The sequence below is a fragment of the Scardinius erythrophthalmus genome, assembly GCF_964197995.2.
Source record: "Scardinius erythrophthalmus genome assembly, chromosome: 11".
NCBI classification, from domain to species: domain Eukaryota; kingdom Metazoa; phylum Chordata; class Actinopteri; order Cypriniformes; family Leuciscidae; genus Scardinius; species Scardinius erythrophthalmus.
Genome location: NC_138231.1, coordinates 3,599,072 through 3,626,334, shown reverse-complemented (window position 1 = coordinate 3,626,334; position 27,263 = coordinate 3,599,072). Strand labels below are relative to the sequence as shown.

The 27,263-nt window shown below is 37.6% G+C and overlaps 1 protein-coding gene across 2 annotated transcripts; it reads right to left on the bottom strand.

Moving 5' to 3' along the window:
* Positions 1 to 380: 380 nt before the first annotated feature.
* rbm25b (RNA binding motif protein 25b) lies at positions 381 to 26,826 on the bottom strand. Of its 2 annotated transcripts, XM_081378701.1 has the most exons (19): positions 26,745 to 26,826; positions 25,451 to 25,574; positions 22,582 to 22,631; positions 22,041 to 22,085; positions 21,176 to 21,346; positions 19,549 to 19,606; positions 16,512 to 16,678; positions 15,501 to 15,686; positions 14,655 to 14,738; positions 11,087 to 11,355; positions 10,200 to 10,326; positions 10,004 to 10,093; positions 9,230 to 9,303; positions 8,590 to 8,740; positions 5,634 to 6,051; positions 4,362 to 4,654; positions 4,158 to 4,256; positions 1,101 to 1,148; positions 381 to 1,016 (listed from the first exon to the last, which is right to left on the bottom strand). In XM_081378701.1, the coding sequence occupies exons 2-19, from the start codon at positions 25,554 to 25,556 to the stop codon at positions 924 to 926; spliced, it is 2,529 nt and encodes an 842-aa protein (XP_081234827.1). In that variant the 5' UTR covers positions 25,557 to 25,574; positions 26,745 to 26,826; the 3' UTR covers positions 381 to 923. The 2 variants fall into 2 exon arrangements, with proteins under 2 accessions (XP_081234827.1, XP_081234828.1); XM_081378702.1 differs by lacking the exon at positions 22,041 to 22,085.
* Between the last annotated feature and the right edge of the window lie 437 nt (positions 26,827 to 27,263).

Sequence of the window (27,263 nt, the reverse complement as noted above, 5' to 3'; positions counted from 1 at the left end):
CCCTAAAAATATGGATATTAAAGACCTGAACAACTTAAAACACTAAACTTTTCCAGTGCTTTTTAAGTCACAATAAAAAGTGCAGTAAAAAGCGTGGTTATTTTTCCTTTGTAATTTGTATGGATTTTTTTACTCTTATATTGCCAAAGTACAAATACCCCAAATTAGTATACGTGTAAAAGTATTTTACACCACTAAAAAAAATAACCCATGCAAATTAAAATTTAAATAATTTAATATTCAAGAGTTAATTTGACTGTTGCCTCTGGCTCCCAGCGATTGGTCTGTTGCAAGTAAATATGCAGTAATTAACATGCAGCTTCAAAGCTGAAACCAGAACCGAACATAGTAATATATGCACACACAAAATGATTTTACTAAAAAAAAAAAATTACTTTTATTCAAAACATCCACTGGTAAGTACAAAAACAAAGACAATCGTTTTCATGTAATTCAGTTTAGTGAGAGACCGTCTGAACAGTGTTGGGGTCCAATCAACTGGTTTTGTTTTAGCGAAACAACTGGGGAAAACTCTTTGGTACGGTTGGTGAGGGTGACCAAAAAGAATTGAAATGATAAAATCACAACCCAGACATGATTGGCAATCAATAACAATAGGAATTTACAATGGGCACTCACAGAAAGAGACACTAACCGGGCAAGATGACGCTACTCTGAAGATGGATTCAACAGGAAGGCCCTGAGAAATCAAACCTCTTCCTCTCGGTAGCTAAAAACAGACGTTTAGAGTCGGTGTCGAAGTCTTACGGAGGCGTCTGGGACGTGAGAAATCAAACGGCTCAATATTTACTAACTCCAAAGGTTGGAAATGGTCGAGTTTCCCAAGTTGTTTTTAAACCTAGATGAGCTGTCCAGCCCGAACGGGAAGTAAAAAGCAAAGTTCATCTGCGCTCAATGCTTGTTCATTTCCCAAGTCCAATCTTCTTGGCTTCAGTTTCATAAATCAATAGCCTCCACATTTTAACTATGAAGACCTCAGCCTCTTCATCCAGCACCTGAGGAGGCGAGGGAAAACGGTTAGATAATGTGATCACAATTGGAGCCAGTCTTTAAAAATGGTGCGAAAAGCTTAAACTTACCATCGCGACGTCATCTAAGATCCCTTGTGGTGTACTGTGGGCCATTACCTGAGAAGACACAGGTGCAGTCGTGATTAAACAATAACTGATTCATCTGCAAGTCGCTAAAATAGACTTAAAAATGATTGGATAAAAGATAAAAGAGTCTGCTAGATGATTTGGCATGCTTTAGGGCTGCACGACATTGAAGAAAAATGCGATAACTCGTTAAATAACGCGATACGATAATGCTTAAAGTGTGTCAAATAAACGTAAATTATCTTTAAAATATATTTAAAATTATATAACCTACTGTGTTTCACATTCTTTTTGTGACAAGAAAACATCCCTACAACTTCTGAAAGTGAACATCAGTGTTTTACTGAAGCATAAGAAGTGTTATTTTAACATCAGTGTAAACCACCGGGTTTAGGGCATTAGGTTTATTAACAACACAAACTGAATAATCAAATGTAAAAATAAAACACTGCTTAGTTTTCACTGTATGAATTAAATATATATAATGATTCTTATTAAAGATACAAAAGTTATTCAGCCGAGAGTGAGGGATTTTCTCTGTCTTTTGTTCATGACCACAGTTATTGCAAGCTGTTATGCATATCGCGATATATACATTTGCGATATTTTGATATATTGTGCAGCCCTATAGTACTCTATACCCGCCATTTACAGGGTTTCTGCAGGTTTCAGGAAGTCAAATTTAAGACCTTTTTAAGACATTTTAAGACCATAAAGATTGAAATTTAAGACCTACACGACGCATTATCCAAGTTAGATAGATAGTTACCTCGGGATCATTAGAGTATCTATCTATCTATCTAGGATTATCTGATGTGTGTGTGTGTGTGTGTGTGTGTGTGTGTGTGTGTGTGTGTGTGTGTGTGTGTGTGTGTGTGTGTGTGTGAGAGAGGGAGAGGTAGATTTTTATTTTATAGAAAATTGTACTTTTGCATATTATACTGTAAAAACACAATTATTGTTGATTTAAGTTGATCATAACTAGAGAGGAAATGATGAGATGTTTAAAGTGACCAAAATTATCACGGTTATCACAGAATCCTGTTTAAAAAGTACTAATACTACAGAATGAAGTCAATTCAACAAGTTTTATGTCGAAAAACAGCAAATAACAAATTGATTAGCATCAATATGCACCAAAAAAAGGTTTTATACAAAGATAAACCTCATATTTCAGCCTTTAAATAATTTTTTATAAAAAGTCAAAAAAGTCAAAAAACATAAATTACTGACATTTACACATTAACTTATATTTATTAGTAGTGTTTGGGTGCACCCCCATCCTTTATGTTGACTGAGCTTTCAATGTTGTTATGGAAAGGGGTGATTGGTTGGTTCCTGTCACATGACCTGCGGTGCGTTTGCGGCATTCTGAAAAGTTTAGATTTTTTTCATCTCGTTGCGCCTGGTAAAAAATTAGCGCGTCGCTTCAATTATGAGCGTGCTTGCCATGCGCCTTTGAACAAACTTGAGCGTGCAAAAGACGCGATATGTGAACGGCCTCTGGCGAGCTAGCTCATATCAAGCCACGAGCGACTGTAGCACGCGAGCGACGTGTTGGAGACCCCTGCTAGAGCTCCGCTTTGTAGGCTACAACTCCATACTCTTTTGCTACTTTGTAATAACTTTCTGCGGCCAGCATTTCTGGAAGTGAACGAGGGTAAACACTTTTTAAGACCTGACTAAATGAAATTTAAGACCTAGGATGAAAATCTGGCCGTTTTTAAGACTTTTTAAGGCCTTAAATTTAAAGTTCAGAATTTTAGACTTTTTAAGACCCCGCGGAAACCCTGTTTTAAATCTGCATATTTGTGATATTTACCCCCCAAAAATGTTTCCTTTATAAATGGCTTTTTACCCCATAATCTTATTAAATGTATGCCTCATTTTGATCAATTTTGATTAATTTGATCAATAAATTCTATTAGAATAATAAGACACTATCGGGCTGTTACCAATCAAAATTAAATCATTTACACTGAAAAATTACAATTGCATTCAATAATATTATGAGATTGTTTTAAATATTTTTTTGAATGTACAAATAGGGCTGGGCGATTTTGCCTAAAAAAAAAATCTTCGATTTTTAAAGAAAAATTCGAGTTTCGATTTTTTTTTTTCAATAAACTTAAAAAATGACTGCAGACATCAGATATTGTGTGAAAAGTGCAACTTTATTGCTATGACTGTCCTCAAGAGTTAAAATGCGTAGAATCCCAAAACAAAAAGTAAATGAGGCTCTGTCATTCAACAATTTCAAGCTTTAACCACTGATCTATATAGAATGACATTATATAGATCAGTGGCTTTAACCCAGGTTTAAGCAAAAGTGCAACAACTTCACAGTAGCTTAAATTTTCTGTTCAAGAAATCAGATAATTACAAATTTTGTAACATATAACATTACAATTAAAAAAATAAACTCTTCTCAGTATAGTGTGAACTGTGAATATAAAAAATGAAACATGCATGTGGCAGACATAGCCTGCTCAAAGAGTGAACAAATGTAAACTTTTATCTATAACAACAAAACACCTCGCTTTTCGACAGAATAAATTGGCAGCATGTCTGTGGCAATATAAAACGTGATCGCCTCTGTAATCGCTTTCCATCGCGCTCCGTTCTTATAAGGCACACAGTTTGTAAAGCTCTCAGGAAGTGTAATTTGCTTTTAGCAGGTGTGTTAGAGGAGCCGTTTTCGCTACGGAGCCGGCTGCACTTCTCCCATTCTTCGCGATATTTATTCCTCAGGTGAGGTGCCATGTTGTTTTGATTGTGTTACGCGCTTCTTTTAGTATCTATGGTTACGCGGGGCGGGGGCCGGCTGGCTCATATCGCGCTATGGTAACGCACAAGGACGAAACGCGGAAAAGTCCGAAAAAACTATTGTGGCAAAAAAACTCGAGTTTGCAAAATAAAAATCGTTTTACACTACAAAATCGATAAATCGATTAAATCGATTTTTTGCCCAGCCCTATGTACAAATAAGAAATGTTGGGAAAAAAATATATACTTTTAAACATGAATCTACGGTCTTACCTTGGAGCAAACAAAGTCAACTAATGTAGCTTCTTCTTCACCAATGTACTCTACGATCTTCTTATTGATCCATGGTCGAATACGCTTCTCCATAAGAGTCTGTGACCGGCGGGAATATTCAAAAACACAAGTTATACAACATTAAAAACACAGCTTGGGAAATAAGCAGCATAAGCTCCATAAAAGGACAAACATCGCTCTTACCGTGTCGACGACGGACCAGTCGAGCGGGTAGTTGAAGAGCTCTGGTTTGGCAGTGGGAATCTTCTCGATCAGACTCTTGATGTGTTTACGCTTCTCTTCCGTATTGACTCCTTTGCCTCCGTCAATCGCTCCCACATCTACTCCCTTCTCCTCATCCTCGTAGTCTAAAGGCACCAGCTTCCTTTTCCGAGGCGCCTCGTCCACCTCGTCGTCGTCGAAACGGTTGAAGACGCTTTCCACCGGCAGCTTCTTCCGCTTGGCTACGCTGGGCTGTCCCGGGCTACCGGATGAACCTTGCGATGGGATAAAAACAAACATTTCTTTAATACGGATTGCTTTCAAAACAGCTTCACAGTAATAAACAAGAAAATAACAGTATTCATTTTGCATGCATTCATCATGAAACATTTTCAGCGGTAAAGCAGCATTAAAAAGACAATCTTGTCACTATTCAGCTCGGTGTTGATTCAGTTTAGATCAATAACAGTGTGAATGTTAGCAATGTTGCATTGTTCATTAGTTATAAGCACTACAGAAGAAACTTGTGCCATTATTCAGCTCAATTAAGTTCAATAATTGTATTGATGTTGCAATAAATGTATCAATAATGAAACGACAATTCAGATATAAAGCACTGAGTTAATATAATATATAAACAATTAAATAATTCAAACAAATACTATATTTGAATATATTCAATCAACTTATTTTTCATTAATTAAACTAAATCTACTTAAATAAAAAAAATATGAAATAATTCATTTAAATACTATATTTATCAATATACATTTCATTAAAAAATAAAGAAAATGAAAAATTCAAATAGTAATAAAATATATTATTTTTGTTATTTAGTACAATTATTATTATTATTATTATGATAAAAGCTCTTATTATCTGTTAAATAACAGTGTTGATGTAACAAAATTCCTTAATTAAGAAACCAAGTCGATTCCGATATAAAGCAGCTCTACAGAAGTCAACAGTGTGATGATTCAGCTCGGTTTAGCTCAAGGTTTGTAGTTATCCAATAGAGTCAGCGCAGGATATTAAGTGAAAACTGAGCTAATAATCACTAACTACTACAGTAGTCAACATTTGAAGTGAATCAAAAAAAGTTCACTAAAGTTGTCCAAAGACAAGACCGAGTATCAAAATTCATGTATGACTTTGATGAAAGGTTTTGATCCACTTCAAATGTTGGCTACTGTAGTTTTTATTTGTTACTGGCCATGACATCCTGATCCCAACCCTTTCTGAAGTCACACTCACCTAGTTTGAGGCTAAGGCCGATCTTGGGGCGGTTCTCGTCCTGGAGCAGGACCTCTGGAGGCGAGTTCTCGTGAGGGATGATTATGCCACATGGCGACTCTTCTCTGGGCGTGTTGGGAGTGGCGTTTCCGCTGGCTGAAGACACTGAGGGGGCGGACATGATGGGTCTCATGGTGGGTTTGAGGCAGGGCTTAGACTCCTCTTCATCCTCTAGCTCCTCCCCTTCCTCAACATCATCGTCAGAGGGAACGTGAGTGTGAACGTGAGTTTCTACGACTGCTTTACGCCGTTCTCTGTCTCGTTCTCGGTCTCGTTCCCTGCCTCGGTCTCGCTCTTCTCGAGAGGGTTTGTGTTCTCTCTCCTCCTCAGGCTCAGGCTTCACGGGCGGCTGCCGTAAACGCTCTGCCTCTTCCTCCATCTGATCAACACACACACACACGCAACAAAAAATCAGTAAGATATGACACACACAAAAAGAGCACAACAGTGACTAGTTTGGTCCCAGAAGTAGGAAGAAGGTTCAAAGCCACGAAACACACCAGCCAGCACCGATATAAATCACAATAAACACTTTGATTTGAAAAAAATAAAGTATTTGAAAGTCTAAAAAAGACAGAAGGTCCCATGAAACACTGGGAATTACATAATAAAAGAAAGACAGCATAGTGTACATTTACTGACTCTCTATGAATAAAATGTATTAAACATTTTTTTTGTAAAAACAATAAAATTAACATTTTTAAAAATGGTTTAAATCTGATGAGAAGCTGAAGTGCATGTGATGTCATCTAAATCAGGGGTTCTCAACCTTTTGCAACTCATGGCCCACCAATGAGTGTTTAAAAACATTCCGAGGACCACCTTTCCACATATGATAGTATGAACACAGAATAACAGATAATTCTAAAAGTACAATGATATACTCTGCTGTTAATCTGTTATGCCACTGTAGCAGACTAGGTCAAGTCAGCTATATAGATGAAAACTGTCCTTGTATCAAAAAGACTTTGCAGGTTTACTCAGTAACCATTCCTGTAACAATAACAGGCCAACATACCTGTAACAACAGGTCAGACACACAAGAGGGGATTCTCTCTATTCGCTGCAACACTATAGCTAGCACAAATGTTTTTTCTCGTGCCATTTATACGGCAAAAATATTTTTTTGCGTGCATATTCTACGCACTGAAAACCATTGGTTAGGATTAGGGCTGGGGAGTGCGTGCATATTACACGCCATACAGTGCGTATCAAATGCACGCAAAAACTATTTTTGGCATATAAAATGACACGAGAAATAACATTCGTGGTATAGATACGAAATGTTCAACAAATTTCATTCACCAAAATTTACATAGCCTACTGTAAGTGTAATTTATCAAATACAGTTTGTGATATGAACATGTCTGTTTAAAACAATATTATGCTGGCTTCCCAACACAGCCCAGTTTTGTTCAAATGTCTCTGCAGCTTTGATGGTTTTAGCGCCTCATTTAACAACATTTCTCCACATTCAACACCTGAATCCACATTCAACAACATTTCTCCACATGCGCCTTCGGCTTAAGGGGGTCGCACACCGGACGAGAAGCGCAGCGGCACGTCTTTAAAATTCGAACTAATTATTTTCTGTGCACACACACCGGTGGCGTCTGTCCACAGCACCTGCTAGGCTCAAGACGCTGTTCAAAATCCTGTTGCGCCACAGAGCGCCATTTACATAGTTTTATATTAAATTTACTACATTATATTTGTCTCAAAGCGTCGTTAATGTAGCCTATATACTGACTTCACCCTGTGCTGCAAGATACATTTAGTTTTATATTCATTTACAGAAATCAGCTGCGTGGATGAAAATGATCGGATTTTCAGGTGAGATTCTCAATTAATTCAGTTAATATAGTCCTGAGGTAAAGTGTTCAGACTGCAGACTCAGCAACAATTGTATTTAATTGTAATTATAAATTAAATTGCAATCATAACATAGTACAGACATTATCTTAATTTCGTAATGTCCTTAAACATAACAATATGGCTGGCCATACACTGAGAAAGCGCGCGTGTTCGATACCTCGAGTTGTAGACGCAGCGCTGCGCTTCTCGTCCGTGTGCGACCCCCTCAGTACCAGCCCTTATAAAACTAAATTTAATGTAATCAGCGTCGTATTTTATCACCACACACTTCAAAGCTTTTCCCTGCACAGGTCTGTCTCCCACATCTGCTTTTCTTTTCAGAAAACGATTAACAATATAACAGTAACGTAATGTTACTGCGTCTGATCGAACAAACGTTCAATCTGATGTGATTGGTGTTGCGATATTTAAACTTAAATTAGCTTTTAGATAATGCATCTTGACTTGACTTGAGTGTTTTTGATCATATAAATTCATAAGAACAATTAGATAAATAGAAAATAACAAGATTTTGTAAATTAAAAAATATATAAAAATTAATTTGGGGGTAGTCTACCACTGTCTACACGGCCCACCAGATGGCGCTCCGAGGCCCACCAGAGGGCCGCGGCCCACCGGTTGAGAATCACTGATCTAAATCATTGATCTTTATTGGCAGAAGTGAGAGACTAAGTTTTGAATGCTTGTATCTTCTAAATGCAAATTGTGTCATTGTTTTGGAGCACAATAGCTAATAGATTAGAACAGTAAGGCTAACATATTCATACTAAAAAGACAAACTAAAATGGTTATTATATTATCAACATCTTGAATTATTATTATTATGCAAATATATTCAAATATAGTATTTAAATATTTATCCAATTTCATTTATCATAAATTATATAAAATAATTGCTTTAAATACGATATTTAATTTTTTTTTAATATTATTTCATTTGATTAAAATGTATTTAAATAAATAAATGACTATAAATATATTTGAAGTGTATTTGCAGAACCAGTGAGAGAGTGACTCTGGAGCAGTCCAGTCGTGGACTCACTCTGCGCAGCTCAGCGTCTGGATCGGGGTGTCCTTCTGCTAGCAGCCTCTGTCTGATCTCCTCCAGCTCTTCCTTCTCTCGTTTCCGGTCCCGTTCATCCAGCTCTACCTCCTTCTCTCTGTCCCGCAGGCGCTTCTGAAGAGCGCTGCCCCTGCAAGCAAAGCAGAGGAACAGAAACCGTTCAGGTCACATCCAAATCTCATCGTTATTCAGATGGTCTGTTGTTGTTACTGCACTCAAAAATGGCATGAGATAAATCTGATATTACATAACTAAAAATACTAAAAAAAGGTAGTGTTTGCAAGTTCCCAGGCTGCCACAATGAGATATTATTATTGTTTTGAGGCCCAGTCATCAGTTACATGAACTTTCTTTTATTCCATGTGCTCTTAAATTGTTTTTACAAATAACTTACAGGTTTGATTGTATGAAGCCTGATGTATTTCAGGTTTTTCTGTGTATCTGTTTTTTGTTGTTGTTGTTTTTAAACTCATTTTAAATCAGGTATAAAAGGTTGTCTTGAGTATGCGTTTTGTTTGATATATTTCAGGGTTTTGAAACTAATATGCAATTTTAGATATATCTGCCTCTAAATGTGATGTAAAAAGATAAATTATACACACAGTGGCACAGAACTCACTTGTAGTATTTTGGGTCGTCTCTGTCATCATCATAGTCTTCCAGAAACTCCTTCAGCCGTTTCCCTTCTTTAGCCTGAGAGGATGATATGAAAGAAATATGATATAAACAGAAACATTCTCTATAATATACATGTGTTTTAGATCAAGGTAAATTGCTGATTTAAATACAATAGGGCTGTGCCAGACTAAAGTTTTTTATAGTCAACCAGTAGTTTTTCATTTTGTCTCATTATTAGTCAACTGGTTGCACGTTTATGAAATGAATTTGCCAGGACTTTTACGGGCTTTTCCCAAACCACAGAAGTGACCTCGACATCCGGGTTAGCGGTAGCATAAACCATCAGGCAAGTGTTATTTAAATAAACTCCTGATGTACTTACAAACTGTCCAATGCCTCGTTTTATGAGTACAGAACCTATTTGTACTAGTGTAGAAGTTTGGTGCCATTCTGGGCATTATTAGTGGGGTAATTTACGAGATACAACCTTGGATCCATTAGCGCCTGCACTAAGCCATCCGGCTGATGTCTCTAAATAAGCTCTAACTTTAATAATGTTCGACCGAGGGAAAAAAAGCTTCTGGGGGGTGTTTGGCTTGAGGTCAATGTGCAAAGGACCCTAGGTTGATTTTACTCCGAACTATAAATATAACATTACTCCATCTACACTTGTAAAGTTAATCCCGTCTGAATAGTGCTTAAGCCTCTTCTTGTCACATTTAGGGTCGACTATTAGTAACAGCCCTAAAATACATCGAGAACAAAGTTGTTTAACCATTTCCCGCCGGCGTTCCTCCTCCCTCTCGATCTCCTTGCTGTAGTCTCTGGCTTTCTTCCTCTCTCGGAGCTCCCAGTTCTTCAGACGCTGTTGAGCGACAGTAAGTAAAGAAAATAAATAGCCTATCAAAACAGCTAACTGTCCAATAATGTGATCAGACAGACTGAAATACTGAGAAAGAGAGATCACTCACCTCCTGATACGCCGCCTCTTTCTCTCGCAGCTTCCTCTCCAGTTTGCGCCGTTCGTACGCCTCTTCTTCATCTTCCTCACGATCACGCTTCTTATCCTTATCTCGGTCTCTATCGCGACTCTGTTCTCTGAAAACAGACCGCACCCAATCACATGTGATATGTGTCATTTATTGTAGACCCAGAACTTCAGTTTTTAACACTGAATATTTTGGCATATTTTTTTTTTATAGATCTACAAAAAATATTATACAAAAAAGATAAGCAATGTGTATATTATTCTACATTAATATTAGATAAACATAAATGAGAAAAATGTGTGTATATAGTCAAACCAAAAATTATTAAGATATACATTTTTATATTTTTTTTACTAATGGTTGCAGGACACTATAGTTAATTTAAGTGAGGAGAGCAAAATAAAATAAACTGTGACATATTATACCAAAATATTCTTCATACAGTGACAAATAATTAAAATTTTGGGACCAAAAATAATTCAGTCACTTTGACCTGATCATGTTCTGCTGAAGTGTGTTTTCTTTAATTGCTAATACTCTTTTTACACACAGACTGAACAAAGTGAAGCATTGCTTGGTGATTGGTTGAGCTAAACTGGTATGATCTAATAGTGTAGTTAAATTTAACAGCTGACAGATATTCAACATAATTCATGTGTGAGACAGTCTAACAGAAGGATGGACAAAACCAGTGAAATATCAACTGTTCTTGTCATATTTTATTACCATTTTCTAAACTATAGTGAATAAACTGTGATAATGTGAGAAATGATGAAGGTGTCCGAATAAATTTTGGTTTGACTGTCTTAGGGCTGTCCCCTAATAGTCGACTAACCGAAAACGAGACACAAACACGACGTTTCTTGTACCTGGATCGGCTGCGGTCTTCGCTGATGTCCCGACTTCTGTCTCTCTCCCAGTCCCTCTCTCTCTCGCGCTCTTTCGTGCGCTCGCGGTCTCGATCCCTCTCTCTCTCCCTCTCGCGCTCTCGCTCTCTCTCGCGCTCCCTCTCTCGGTCCTTCTCCCGCTCGCGGTCTCGTCGTTCGCGTTCCCTCTCGCGCTCCTTGTCTCTCTCCTTGCGTTCGCGGTCCAGCTCTTGCCTCTCTTTCTCTCTCTTTCCCTTCTCTTCTTCCAATTTCTGTGGAAAAACGGGGAGGGAAGTTTTCAGATCAGCAACTGCTCATGTACAACATGAGTACATAACACAATATCAATTTATGAGGAAGTGGTTTACAGTCCCTGCCATTCACATATTTGCTCATATTAAGGGACCAAAAGTCTAAGACCATTAACATAAGGAGTAAAAAAATGAAAAACAAAACGATGACGAATCTACAAACTCACATCAAATATTTATTTGATTAGTAACACAAAAAAAATCTTCGACATAAAATAATTTATTAATTTTGAGTTTGCAATTCCTTATTCCTCCAAAACGAAAAAGATTTTTAATGTGGAGTCTTGGACTTTTGAATCGCCCTGTATGATGACAGATAAAAATCAAGCAACTGTTCAGAAATTAATAAAAGGGAAACCACTTTTGAAATATAAATGTGACATTGCTGCAGCTGAATTAGAAGAGAAACAGTTGAGGGCGCTGTAATATCCGTCTCATCACATGATCAACAGAAAGAGGCTTCAATCCTTGTGAAACTAGTTGTTTGTGCACTTACAGGTGTTGACTAGCGACTCACAGTGCTTCCGTGGCCCTACAAGCCTTTATTGTTAGGCCTGGGAGGAAAAGCAGGTCAAAGGATTCACAAGGACAAAATAAAAAGAAAATAAAAACTATTCTCTTTGCTTGCAACAAATCTGACAAACAACTTCCAGACATTTTGAAAACATTGTGACAGGAGCATTGCATACTGTATTTGTTAAGATTTGTTTCTTTTTCTTTGCAGTTTCTTTGTGGTTTGGATAGAAAAGGCAACAAACGAAGGTGTAGAGACTGCTTACCCCACTGCAGACGACACGGGCCTCAAGAGGATCTGACCGAGCAATTATGAAATGCACTGAAGCCCAGCATGGCACCCATGGCTTAAGTCTCATTTCAACAGCTCTATTATTAAAATATCCGTCCAGAGAGGCGTCTAGCAACAGCTTCTACTTCCCAGAAAACTAAAGGCTCACGTATTCATTATAAATACAATTTTAAAGAGGCTAATTTAATTTTACTACGAAATATGCCGAACTACTTTATAAGCGCAGAACCATGGGTGTTATGCAACTCTGAGCAGCAGCAGCAGCAAATGAACATGTAGACAGGAGGTAAAGACAAGACAGGAATTTAGACACGAAAACAATTACATAAACGTATTAAAAGGACGCTTCTGCATTGACTTCGATTTAAAGTGACGCTGCTCTTAAATGACGTTTCTACTGGTTAAATTGGGTTGTATTTAACAGGGAAGCAAGACAGGATAGATTAGTAGATATGTGAATCTTTAGATCGGTTTATATCAAGTCTTCATTAATAACAACTTGCGCATTTAAAAGTATTGCTGGTTTGTAGCATGTTGCTACTCACTTGCTAGGGTGACGTCAGTGGTTACTAACGAGTCCAGTTAATTTAAATAAAGCCGAAATAAAAAATATAGATCAATATGCTGATTTGCTGCTCAAGAAACATTTCTGATTATCATCAATGATGAAAACAGTTGTGCCGATTCATATTTCGGTGGAAAAAATTATACCATTCAAACATTTGTGGTAAGATTAAAAAATGAATACAATTTTGCAAAACATCTTTCAACATTGATTATAATCAAATGTTTCTCGAGCAGAAAATCATATTAATGTGACACTGAAGACTGGAGTAATGATGCTGAAAATTCAGCTTTGATCACTGGAATAAATTATATTTTACTATATATTCATATAGAAAACTGTTCTTTTAATTTGTAATAACAGATCACAATGTTTTTAATGTATTTTTGATTAAAAAAATGCAGCCTTGGTGAGGGTTCTTTTAAAAACATGAGCACTTGCTAGGGTGATGGGAGTGGTTACTAATGCCTGGTTCATATTACACTTTTTTGTCTGTTACGATACTCACTGTGTCAGATTACGCGAGATTACGACTCCTAAAATCTTGTGTCGTGGACAAGAAACATGTCAGACTACACGTTGCTTTCTAAGCAGACATCGCGTGCTGTCTCTCTCACTCTCTCACTCACTCACTCACTCACTCACTCACTCACTCACTCACTCACTCACTCACTCACTCACTCACTCACTCACTCACTCACTCACGAATCCCCACAACACCCTATATCAAACGGATCATGCCAAAATCCGGCTAAAATTGTGTAATCCTAGACATTGCTTGTGTCCCTCCTTCAATACAAGTCTATGGGACTTTTTGCAAAATTGTAATTCTCATCAATTAGAAACTCAAACTGCATTATTTGAGGAATCATTCATGTGTTAAGCACAACCCGGCGCAAGACGAATGATGTGTCGACGTTTAATACTTAGTGTTCCTTAACGAATTAGATGTTAGCTGTTATTTTCTGTACTCGCAAAAAAAGGGGTTTTACATTAATCTGTGTGACTTTAGCTGTACAAAATGTTAAGACGAAAGAACACAAAACAAGTAAACACTCAGTGAACACACAAACACTTAACAGGAAAAGAAAAGAGTGCAAGCAAGCAGGAATGTAGAGAGATGTTGGCAGACTCAAATCACAAAGCGAATTCATACCTGCAGAATCTTCAGAAAGTCCGTGTGCTGTGGAGGGGCGCCCCCTACTTTTACAAGAGCCGAATGGGCCAAATCACTGTTATTCAAGTCAGCAGTATTTATTATAGCACCAACATCACTTTTACTAGCAGACCCACACAGGTTCACTGGCCGCCCATATCTTGGAGAACCATCGCTTTTTATAAACACTGTAGAGTTGATCTCACACACTTTTGACACCCCTTGATAATATTTCGATATTAAAAACCCAGAACGAGAGTATCAGATCGAGTCGGTGCAGTTGCCCCTGTGCAAGTCCTCCTGAAGGGGGCGCCCAGTACAAGTAGAGAAAAATGGAAAGCTCATACTTACATCCTATCCTTGCAACTTTTTCCAAAGCTGTGAGATTCATCTTGGTTTAGTCACCATATGATCTCTATCATAATGGTGGGGTTTAATGAATAGATTAGCTTTTAGGGAAGTGCACAGAACGTCCATGCATTGTATGTGTGACTACATTTCCCACCCTTAACATGGAGGCCACGCTACAGTTTACACAAGCCAGTGATAAAAATGCTCTGGACTCTAATGATGCCTAACTTCTGCACTCTATCAAGTTAAATCTTAAATATAATAAAGGTTTTGCTGTTTACAGGCTAAATATCTACTCATGCTGGTATGTTGTCAAACTAAACTAGGTGTAAGAGGCTGTTGTGCTCTACCTGTGATATGGAGTAAATCTGCATGTATTTTACCTTATGGGTGTCGCGGAATTTGTTGATCTCCCTGGAAATCAAATCTCTTTTGTCATCTTCCATTTCCATGGCATTGATGTCATCCTAAACAGCCAAAGACAGAAAATGGAGAACACGGTTAACCTGTGACCCAATATCTACTTGTATAATGATGACATTATGGAAAGCAAAGGAGTGGTGATCACTGCAAAAGAGATTTTTTTCTTGTTTCTGAAAGAAGTGTCTCTGACATTTATTTGATCAAAAGGGAAATATTACAATTTTATTACAACGATTTTCTATTGTAATATACTTTAAAATGTAAAAGCTGAATTTTCTGCATAATTACTCCAGTCTTCAAAGTCACATGATCCTTCAGAAATCATTCTAATATGCGGATTTGCTGCTAAATTATTATTGGTGCTAAGTTATTAATATTGGCTCTTATCATCAATGTTGAAAACAGATTTTGATGCTGAATATTTTTGTGGAAACCATTTTTTCAGGATTCTTTGATTAAAAGAAAGTTTAACTTCAAGTTAAAATTTGAAATACATTTTTTATAACATTAAATGTCTTCTTTACAATCACTTTAGATCAGTTTAATGTATCCTTGCTGAACAAAAAAAAAAATTATTTTTATTACCCAAAATCTGTTTTCAACAATTGTTTCTTGAGCATCAAATCATCATATTAGAATGATTTCTGAAGGATCATGTGACACTGAAGACTGGAGTAATGATGCTGAAAATTCAGATTTGATCACAAATATATTCATTTATATAATATATTTAAATATAATCCATATATACAAATATCTTTTAAAAACCATTAGAGAAAGACCAGCCAAGATGAACTAAAGCCAACCTCGCCCTTCTTGTCTCTCTTCTTTTTGCGGCGACTCGACTCGTCGTCCTGTGATGGAGCGTTGAGCTCGTTTGAATACTCCCGGATCAGGCCGTCAATGGCACCTTTGACAATTTGGTCCCGCTTCTTAGTTTCTTCATCCAGAACCTCCTCTTCCTCGTCGCCAGCATCCTCTGCCTTGCCATTCTGCCAGCCACACAAGATCATAACTCAGAATCTTTTTTTGTAGCATAACGCATCTGACATTAGCTATGTTTCCATCTAAAGCGAATTTAACTTACGCGCAAAATGGGAATATTATCGCACAAAACGTTTGCGAATAAAACAGTGTTTTCCATACGATTAGTCGAAGAGAACAAAATCGCCACTTCCTGATAAACAAGTGCTTAATATCACCAAGAAAAGTAGGAGGAGCTACTGTATGTAATAATTTTGGAATATAATAAATTACTTGCATCTCAGATCGTGCAGACGAAACGCAATAAACATTTCAGAGGCGGATTCCTGATGTTTGGGAACGCAGTCGTGTAAGACAGTTCTGGGAGAGAATTATACTGAACCACTTTGATGACAGACTAAGTTCAGGCATTTCAGAACCACCAAAAGAGCATTTCAGATGCTGTGCAAGTTATGCCGTCCCATCGCAAAGTCATGTGACTTTTTTAATGCACATTGAGGAATTTATTCGGTAAATTTATTTGGTTTCCTTCGTAGTTCATGCACATGTTTTCTTATCGGAGAAAACATTTATCCAACTTAAAGGAGCGCATACGTTTTTGAATTTATCCACATCTTGGGATTTCCATCCAACGTTTTTTATGCGATATCCAGAATTTTTTTTAGTTAGAAAAATACAACAACTGCATTTTCACAATTGTGGATACCAGTTACAAAATCTAATATGCACTTGAAGACACAAATACTCTTCTCATACAAATAAGTAAACACTGTTTAAGTAATAGCACTTTTTTGTTTAGTATCGGCTGGATATCAAACTGGTCTCATACTTACTCCATTTTCACTGGTGCTCTTCTTCTTTGCTTTCCACTCGTCCAGTTGTGCTTTGGTTTTGGCATCGACTTTGACCAGAAGTTTCTTTTCTCCAACCTGCAACTCATGTAGCAGCCGTAGAGCTCGTAGAGTAGACTCAGGCTCTTTGTACTCACAGAAACCAAACGCTGAACGCAAATGAACAAAACATATCTGTGAGCCGCCAGTCTGACACATTCACAACATTCACAGTCAGGCAGTGCAACAAACCGAGCCTTACTGTACGTACACACCGCCGCCGACTTGAGCTTCCAAAGTTACCGGAAATCATTCATTTTCAATGGAAGCTGGCTTCTCTCAGCTGCAAGGAGCGTCAAATCCATCGGCTTCGCATTTTGGGCGACCAGAGCGTCAATCAGAAAGTTGAAAGTAGCTCAACTTTATGGTAATGAGCTATTACGCGGTTCAGCGGCAAAACACCAGCAACCAATCGGATTATAGACGTCCTTCGCGCTGGCTGATTCCGGAGAAACATAAGATGTAAACTTTCGTTCCTACCAAAACATTAGTTCCGAGAAAATGGAGGAGAAGCTGATCAAAGCCGTTGTTGGGTTTCCTATCATTATCGGATTAATTGCAGTTTAACCATCATAGAGTGAAAGTTTATCATTTGCATGTGTTTTAAGTCCTGTCAGTTTAACAGGGCGCGCTTGACAAGGCATATCAGAGAGAGAGAGAGAGAGAGAGAGAGAGAGAGAGAGAGAGAGAGAGAGAGAGAGAGAGAGAGAGAGAGAGAGAGAGAGAGAGAGAGAGAGAGAGAGAGAGAGAGAGAGAGAGAGAGAGAGCACCCCGGCCGCGCTGTCATTATAAAAGGTTTCTAGTGTCAATGTATTGCTTGTATTTTCTGTTTACATTTCATGGTGTGACACTTCTCTTCTCCCATGATCGAACACAGAATGCTGCTACATCCAGGGTTTTTCCTACATTGAAAATTTTTTGGCGGCCGCCAAAACGATTTTTTGTCCCGCCAAAGCCTTATTTGATCTGTAATTGGGTTTTGTGAGTGAAGCAGGCTACTGACGGAGTGACGGAGAGAACGATCACAGCGCCCCACCCCCGCGCGCGCACTCTCCGTCTTCTTTGCTCTCTCCCTCGCATCAAAATCAACTGATCCTAAAGGTCGGAAGACCGAATCAATGTTTCACGTGGTGTATTTGGAGAATATTTTTGCTGAATTAGCACTGGGTGTGAATTGCAGTCAAAAAAAAGTTGCCTTATCTTCTCTTACAACTTGTGACAAGCATTCTGCACATGCAGCTGACATAACTTTAAATAAACGCAAAAAAATCTATCCAGTTTGAAGTGGTTTAGGGTTTTTGATCGTGGATGATTATAATGTCTCATCGATCTGCTTTTAAAGAAATATCGTAGAATCGTGCATTATATCTGTTCTGGCGCCTCTGTCCCTGTATTTTTTTTTTACAGTCTATGGTCCCAACATACTGAACAACGCGACGTATATTCACATAAAATGTTAACGCAGCGGAACGGAACGGGACACTGCAGTTCATAATTTGCATGTGCTTTAATGCCTTGTCGGTTAAACATTTAGGCTAATTCGCGTGCTGATGCACTGTTACGTGTGAGTTCCTCAGCGCGTACATGTGAAGCTCACATGCACTAAAAGCCTGTCTACCAGCGCCTGGATACTTGACTAAGTTATCTTTCGAGTCTTATTGTGCTTATACTGTTAAATACACACAAGGTTTACATAAACAAAGTCGGTTATGTCTAAAGTGAAAGCAAACTTGAGAAAATTGAGAGAAAATCTGCTTGTCAAATGCGTGTATAGTAGACGCGTCGCGCACAACTCTTAAAGAGACAGTAGTTATAGTAAACACGCTGCCGCTTGTCCTTAAAGGGATAGTTCACCCAAAAATAAAAATTATCTCATAGTTTACGCACTCTAATGTTATTCCAATCCTCTATTAATTTCCTTCTAATATTTTTCTAATATTAATATTTTGAAAAATGTGGCTATCCAAACAGTAGCTGGTCCCCATTGACTTCCATAGGAGAAAAATATACTATACTATACTATACTAAATATACTACCCTTTTTTTAATTTGTATATTAAGTTGTGTATGTGTAATGTGTATCTTTGATCTTAATTTTTAATAACAAAGAAAATAATGACAAATATTTTTATCTTCGCCCCTGTCTGCCTTTTTTTATTTTTTTATTTTGTTACCTAAGGCTTTGTTTTTAAAATATGGACATTAGTTTGGCTGTAATGCTAAGTCACAAAATAGTAAAACCAACATAAATAGAATCGTGATAAAATTGTGAATCGTGATTTCCATGAAAAAAATCGTGATATGATATTTTTGCCATATCGCCCACCATCTTTCAAAACAATGAAAGCCAGTCGTGGAAAAATCACAGCTTTTTTTGCAAAGAGGGCAAGAAAGGATGACAGTGAGAGTGACAGGTAATATCTGTGTCTGATAATTGCAGTCTATATATAATTTGGAAGAGGTTTAAAATTGAATTATCAGCCACAGTCTGGAAGAAAATGGCCCCCAAAATAAATAAAATAAAAGAATGAACAACCAAATATTAACAACGAGGAACAAAAGAAACAAACGTCAAGGTATAGATATAAAATAAGTTGTAATCGCTTTCTTTTACTATCTAGCCTGACAGTGATCGTTTTTTCCTGAATAAATAGGTTAAGAAAAAAATCACAAACTGTTTCTTTGTATTTATTTTAAATTTAACATGTATTGTCAATATTGGGCTTGCGGATCATGTGGGTACTAGGGTACTCTTTGCTGTGTGTGGATGACCATGTCGGTCAGCCACCACCGAAGACCAATTTTGACCCAGGAAAAACCCTGTACATCAGAGCGGCCAAAGCGACAACAAGCTTCCCCGTACTTTTTGACAAGCGTCCTTGACTGGGCGGCCAGAGCTCCTTTGCAGCTCAAGTCGGCTGCGGTGTGTACGTACAGTTAAATGAATTGAGATGTTGTGTTGTTTAAAAACATGTTTTACCTTGGAGTTTCCCTGAGGCACCTTGAACTCGTTTCCAGCTCAACACCAAACCACATTTCTGAAACGCAATTGGTTATCGTCAATATCAAACTCTTATAGTGGAACTATTTCATGATCTCTGGTGCAAAGTCCTCTACATTGCTGAATGCATTAGACCAGGGGTCTCCAACACGTCGCTCGCGAGCCACCAGTAGCTCGAGGCCTGATTGGAGGTAGCTCGCCAAGGGGCCGTTCACATATCGCGTCTTTTAATCGCTCACGGGGTGTTTTTCTCTTCTCCGTAAATAAATCTTGTAGCAGAGCCACAGCAAGCGTTTCTCGGTGGTGGAAATCCATTAGCCACTAAAACTTCTTTGTCGTTGTGGAGAGCGCAGTGCATGGTTGCACAGCAACGACAGACGCCACGGGAGAATTGGACCGAATGTAACTATTAATAATAAAAGATAAGCTAATATGCATTGTACATGTCAGGAATTTATTTTATTTTTACTTTTTATAAAAATGATTTAAAGGGATACTCCACTTTTTTTGGAAATAGGCTCATTTTACAACTCCCCCAGAGTTAAACAGTTGAGTTTTAACGTTTTCGAATCCATTCAGCCGATCTCCGGGTCTGGCGGTACCACTTTTAGCATAGCTTAGCATAATGAATTGAACCAGACAAGACCATTAGCATCTCTCTCAAAAAAAATGAACAAAGAGTTTCGATATTTTTCCTATTTAAAACTTGACTCTTCTGTAGTTACATCGTGTACTAAGACCGACGGAAAATGAAAAGTTGCGATTTTCTAGGCTGATATGGATAGGAACTATACTCTCATTCCTGCATAATAATCAAGAAACTTTGCTGCCGTATCATGGGTGAAGCAGGCGTAATGATATGACGCAGCGCCTGATAATAGTCCCCAGCTCAGTAGCCTATTATCAGGCGGCATGCGCTGCGTCATATCATTACGCCTGCATTATCCCTTTAAAGGCTGAAATGGTTGTGATGTTAAACAGTGATGTAAAAGTTTGTCAAAACTTTATTTGAACTTGTACATGTTAGTAGATAACATGTTGCAAGACACTCCTTTAAAATCTGGCCATCATTTTTAATGTTATTATTTTAATGTTTATGTAAACAAAAAATGCATATTGATGCTAATTTTATTTGTTATTTGCTGGTTTTCGACATAGAACTTGGTGAATTGATTTCATTGTGTAGCTATTAGTACTTTTTAAACATGATTCTGTGATAACCGTGATCATTTTGGTCACTATAATCATGAAATTGAATTTTCATGCCATTTCATCTCTAGATCCACAAAAATCAACTATAATTATGTTTTTCCAGAATAATATGTATTTTTATATACAATTTTTTTTTTTTTTAATCTCTGATTCTGTTCTTTTCTCTGACATTTAAGCGTGACATATATAGGCCTACAAAAAACTATTTTAGGTCTAAAGCAGTTTGGATAGCTGTTAATATGAGGGTTATGAGACATTATTTAAGAGATTTAAGTATTGTATTAGATGAGTAGCTCTCGACCACTTTCATTTTTAAAAAGTAGCTCTCGAATGAAAAAAGGTTGGAGACCCCTGCATTAGACTGTAGTGTTATTCTGGATGTGGTCATACTTACGGCCAGCAGTTGTCTGATGAGCATGTCAGAGGCTTTCTCCGAGATGTTCCCTACAAACACGGTGGTTGTGGGACCGTTGTTGTCATCGTCGTCTTTTGCCCGAGCAGCCATGCTTTCCTTCCTGGGAGCAGCAACTTTACTAACCACAGACATCGCCGTGGGCAAAAGAACCTGATACATCACATCACATCACATCACAATTAATACTGTAGCCATGTGACAAAAAAATAGTACTTGTGACTTATATAAAAATGGCATGTGTTTTCTCTCTGAAATACTGATTCAAAAGTTCATTACTCAAGAAATGCATGGAAGCATTTCAATGGCATATTTTGTGCATTAAAATGTTTCTGTACAAACATATCGTCGCTGTGCGTCGGAAACCTTGTATGTCCAAAACCGCTTTGATTTTTTTGGAATCAAAACCTGGACTTTTCAAATAATTAATTAAACACCGTGTGTATGTGGTCGGACACTTAATTAATAACATTAAAACCAAAATCAAGTTTAAATAATAGAGTAACGAGGTTTTTGACCAGCAAAAGGAATTTCGGACATACTAGTTTTGTCTGTCATTTGAACAGCCACATCTGAGGAATTACATTTTCATCAACTTACGGGTTATAAAGTTAATTGCAGCCATGTGGGCGCTCTTTCACATGGCCAAAATCTCATGTTATAAAAGATCAAGTGCTTTGAACAGACTATTTAAGACAGTATTGGCTATGACTCGACTACAAATGCTAGACTAAGACACTTCAAATACATAACACATTAGCCTATGTGTATATATATATATATATATATTGTGTTTCTTGAGTAAAGAAAACACTGTACATATTCAAACAACCAGCTCTTTATTTACCGTTGAATTGCAAACAAGCAGAGACGGTCCAAACTGCGTCCGCCACTTCATTCAAGATTCAAGAAGCGGGTGGAGTTTGAGTGACAGTTTGAGGATCCAATGGAGATACAAGGTTTAGTCACAAGCTCTTTTTAACACTTTTCATGTGTTAAATATTTGCAAAACCCACAGACAGACATAAAGGATGACCAATAGTAATGATTTATATATTGATATGAAGTTTCTGCCCGACAGCGACGATACGCAAGTGAATATTGCAGTTTATTACTGTGCATTTAAATAATTTATTAAATATCATCCTTCCTTGTGTTATTTTATTGAAAACCCTGCCTCGTTTTAACTAGATTGTTAGTTCTTCAGTATCAAACATTTTGAATTTAATTTAAAACATCCTTGTAAGCGCATTTCTGAGCAAAATACATCAATAAACAGATGGATGCTTCAGAAAAAAAGGGGAAATTGCTTACATACATTTAGACTGGAAATGACTAAACATATAATACAAATCAATATTTTTTTCCCTATAATAAACAAATATTACCGTAGGGGCTTGAGTCATAATCCCCATGTGGACAGGAATCATGGGGGTTCCTAGGGGCAGAAAAAACAACAATATCAGAAAATATTCACCCTAACTTGAAATTGTCATGTAAGTCACCTATTATAACAATGCAAACTTGATATTTAAGACAATTTAACATAAGCAGTTCATCCAGCAATTAATAATAGAGTTAAGGATGTTACATTTCTCAAAAACATTTGATCAATCCATAACCAACTCAAAAGACCTCTTGATTATGAATTAATCAACTTTAACTTTATAATGGTCCTCTTATGATGATTTTATTTCTCTGTGCCGTTATCATTATATAGACTAGGGCTGGACCCGAACATTCGAATATTCGTTCGGTGGGTTGGTGTCCGATTTGAAAATATGACATTCGAATATTCGTTTTTTGTTTTTCATCCCCCTCGAAACGGTTCTCATTCGCGCTTGAATATGTTTTACACTATAAAATCTGGCGAAATACAATACTCTTTTTTACAATTATCTTATATAGCCTAGCCATTTTTAATAGGATGGACAGTTGAAGGAACCCAACCTCGTTATACTTAATAAATATATTTGCATCTTCTTGGCCTACAAAAGTGTTCCTGCAACGAGAGTGTTCTCTGGCTAGAGCGCAGAACAGCGGAGTGTGTGTGGACAGAAGTGCAGAACAGCGGAGTGTGTGTGGACAGAAGTGCAGAACAGCGGAGTGTGTGTGGACAGAAGTGCATGCCTGAGCTTGTGTTTTGGGTTAAGCTGCGTTGCTTTGACATTGTTCTGTTTAGCCTATTAGGCTACAGTTTGTTTCATTCTGTATAGGCTAAGGGAATTCATTTATTTTATTTAAAGTCCCTGTAAAGGCAATTCTAAAAAAAAATTCTAAACACATTATAAATGTTAGAAATGTATTGCTAAATCATATTACAAAGACTGTGAACTGTGAAGTATTGAATTGTGGAGTTAGACCGTTAAACAGTTTTTCACCGTTGCTGTGTTCCGGATTTTTTGGGCGGGGCTAAAAGGGGGCTCGATGACGCACTGGAGCCCCTGAGCTCCTGGACACGCCCCAACTTGATGACGCACTGGAGCCCCTGAGCTCCTGGACACGCCCCTACTTGATGATGCACTGGAGCCCATTCGCATTGCAACTCAATCGCGAGTTACTGTCAGTAGCCTACTATTAGTTACTACATCCTACAGTTTGCTAGCTAGCTATGCCTTCGTCGCGGAAATGCGTATTACCTGGATGCGATCACGTACAAAACAGATCGGTGTCCTTATTTAAATTTCCGAAAAACTATCATATCAACAAGAGGTGGATTAATTTTGTGAAGAGCCACCTTGATGGAGAGCTGAGGATCACCGCCAAAACCCGCCTCTGTAGTGATCATTTTACACGGGATAGTTTTATAAACTTTCGTCGGAGACAACTGGGATTCATTCACTGATAATCCGCTGTTACTGGTGAATGTGGCCGAACCGACTATCTCCCGCCTCGGCCTTCATCCTCCCGTCGCGCCGACAACTGGTGCCATCGCCGGCAGTGCGTGCCCACCAATGAGTGTAAGTTGCCTTGTGTGCTTATGTTATAATTATAGTAGGTAGTCCAGGCTCGAACATGTATGGCTTTGTAAAACAAATTAAGCTGCTACGAGCATCCATAAGTAGCGGTGACAGTTGAGTGTTGTGGCTACTGCAGCGAGCTTTCCCGCGAGTGGGCGTGGTTTCAGCGCAGCCAGCGGACACGCCCCCAGCGTTTGAGAGCAGAGACTACTGCTCATTTTTTCAAGATTTTGATCGCTTATTTTATGTACTTGCCGGCTTTTTTTATCATTCAAATTTGGCTGGGTGGCTAATAACACATTTTTCTGTGGTGTGACAAACTCAGAACACATACTTAATTTTGACTTTACAGGGACTTTAAACTGTTTGTTAATTGAAATGTGTGATGCTGTTATTGAAAGTATGCTACCGTGTTCTTTATTTATTACAGTTCGTTCATTTATTTTACTTTTTTAAATTTAGTTTTTTCTTTATTTTAAATTTAGTTTTTTTCTTTATTTAAATTTAGTTTTTCTTTATTTAAATTTAGTTTTTCTTTATTTAAATCTACCCTTTACTGTGTCAGTAATTTGTTAGTCAGAAAAATATTAGACTACCTTATTAAAAGTATTGCTTAAGTTAACAGACCTGTGTGTGTGTGTGTGTGTGTTTTATATCCCTAGTGCAGTGTCCGTTCTCGGAGCATATAAGCCATGCCCGCGCGGGTGAGATGCGCCGCTTCCCGCTCGCGCTGTTCTGTAGTTTATTAAAAGTTTATTAATTCTGAATGTGTCGCGTCTCCCGTGTCTATCTATATTGCACCAAATGCGACACTGCACTCCCTTGTGAAGTCGACTGGATGAACGGTTCTCGAAATAATCAAAATGCAAACGGACGGACAGACATAGAGATTCCTGCCTTTATTAGAGAGAAGGATATGTTCAGCCTCCTCTCTCCGAAGCTTCGAATATTCGATGTTCATTACTACCGAAGCTCAAAAAATGGTATTCGGACCAGCCCTAGTGTGGACTCTGCTATTCTTTTATATTCAGAACTATACCAGTATTGTTATAGTTATCGTCCTTGGTGTGACTTTGAATACACAAAGCATAATCCGCAAAGTTGTCACAGTTGACACTAAATGCTCCGGACTCACATGAATGCTTCCGTTATAATTAATTAAATAATGAATTATCCAAAGCACTTCAAGGCGTACATTTCGCCAGCATGTGTTCCCTGTGAATTGAGCCCATGACTTTGTCATTTCTAACACAATGTGTCTACAGAAGGTCTGATTTATCTGGTTTATCTTGATTACCGGGAGGCATCGATGGTGGAAATCCAGCAAACTGTGGTGGAGGGATTCCTGGTGGCATCGCTGGGATGCCTATTTGTGGCCGGTTGAGATGAGGAGGGAAAGACATCTTGGGCAAAACACCCACCTTAAACAGAAGAGAAACACACTTCATTAATAACAGGGGCTTGTCAATGATATGCCGACAATGTTTAGACTGCTACGATGCACACTCACTGTTCCACCTGGACATTAAAGATCTTAATTCCCCTCATATTTTTAGTATGTGACTATTGTACTATTACTTAACACAGATGCATTGAATGTACATAAAGGGATAGTTCACCCAAAAATGAAAATGATCCCATAATTTACTCAGCCTCAAGCCATCTTATTAACCCACTGGAGTCTTATGGATTACTTTTATGATTGATGGATGGATGCACTTTTTTGGGCTTCAAAATCTTCAACCATTTACTCCCATTATAAAGCTTGGGAGAGCCAGAATGTTTTTTTTTAATATAACTCTGATTTTTGTTCGTCTGAAAGAAATAATTCATATACATCTCGGATGGCTTGAGGGTGAGTTTTTGTGTCAACTATTCCTGTTAAATTGCACATTTAACAGAGTTATAGCAGATAATCAAAAACCAAATCAGACAAGCTGATTTCAGGATCACTGACAGCTCTAAATCAGCCAGAAATCGACCTGAAATCAGCTGAAAGGTCTGAAATCAACCTGAAATCAGTTGAGATGTCTGAAACCATCTAAATGAGCTGAAATCACCCTATTATAAATAAAAAAAGACCTCCAAACAAGCGACGATAAACCTGCAAACACCCTGAAAGTGCTGCAATCAACTTGAAATCACGTGTACAGACTGAAAATCAACATAAAATGAGTTTGAATCACTGAAATCGAGCTGAGATTAACGGAAATATCTGAAATCAGCGGAGTGGTCTTACATCAATTCAAAGGCCGATTTCACATTGTATAACGTCTTCCAATGTGACTAATCATTGACGTTAGCTGAGCAAATAAACAGGTGTATGGTAGCTAACGCTCTAAAGCGCGTAAATTACATTGCTTTAGTAGTATATAATAATTTCTAGCCAATAAATCAGACCGGTTTGTCAGAAATTATCAGCGGGAATCAGTTCAGTCAGACCGGGTTACAGTTAGCCGCGAGCTAACGGTCACAAAAAGCCTTTATTTTGATCTCTCTCAACGAATTATTCCGTTTTATCAAACTCCTGTGCGAGACAACGAAAATATGACCTCGCAAAGATACCTAATAGTTTAATAAATATTACTCACTCAAACCAAATCGATATCCACTCGCTTCTCGCACGGAAAGTTCACCGGATCCGTGGTAAAAGCAACGAGTGATCGAAACTGGAGTTTCCGGTGAAATGGAATTCTGGGAAAACACCAGGCAAGTTAAAAGACCTCTGATTTAAAAAAAAAATTAAATAAACAAATTAAAAGCAAATGGAAAATCAGCATAACCACAAATCTTGATCTTGCTCATTGATTTTCAGCATATTTCATCTTTTACATAGAATTTGATTCAGGATGTACTTCATAAAAGTAATAATAATGATTTATATATTGAGACATTTTTCTTTCATTTGAACGTTTTTAAGCATTAAAATAATTAATTAAAAGAAAAACAACAATATAGCATGATAATAGTTTCCATTCTTTAATTGAAATAATTTGGCTAAATTGTTCATGTTTAATATTCACCATTGCAATAATATGTGTATATATATGTATGTATATATATATACACACACATATATGTATATAATGTATGTATTTATACATTATTAG

Excerpts from the sequence above, each read along its gene's own strand:
- rbm25b (XM_081378701.1), bottom strand. The coding sequence starts at position 25,556 with ATGTCTTTCCCTCCTCATCTCAACCGGCCACAAATAGGCATCCCAGCG. Across the intron at positions 21,347-22,040 it reads TGCTTGTTTGCAATTCAACG|GTTCTTTTGCCCACGGCGAT; the intron begins GTAAATAAAGAG and ends GTGATGTATCAG. Across the intron at positions 14,739-15,500 it reads AGAGAGACAAGAAGGGCGAG|GATGACATCAATGCCATGGA; the intron begins GTTGGCTTTAGT and ends TTGGCTGTTTAG.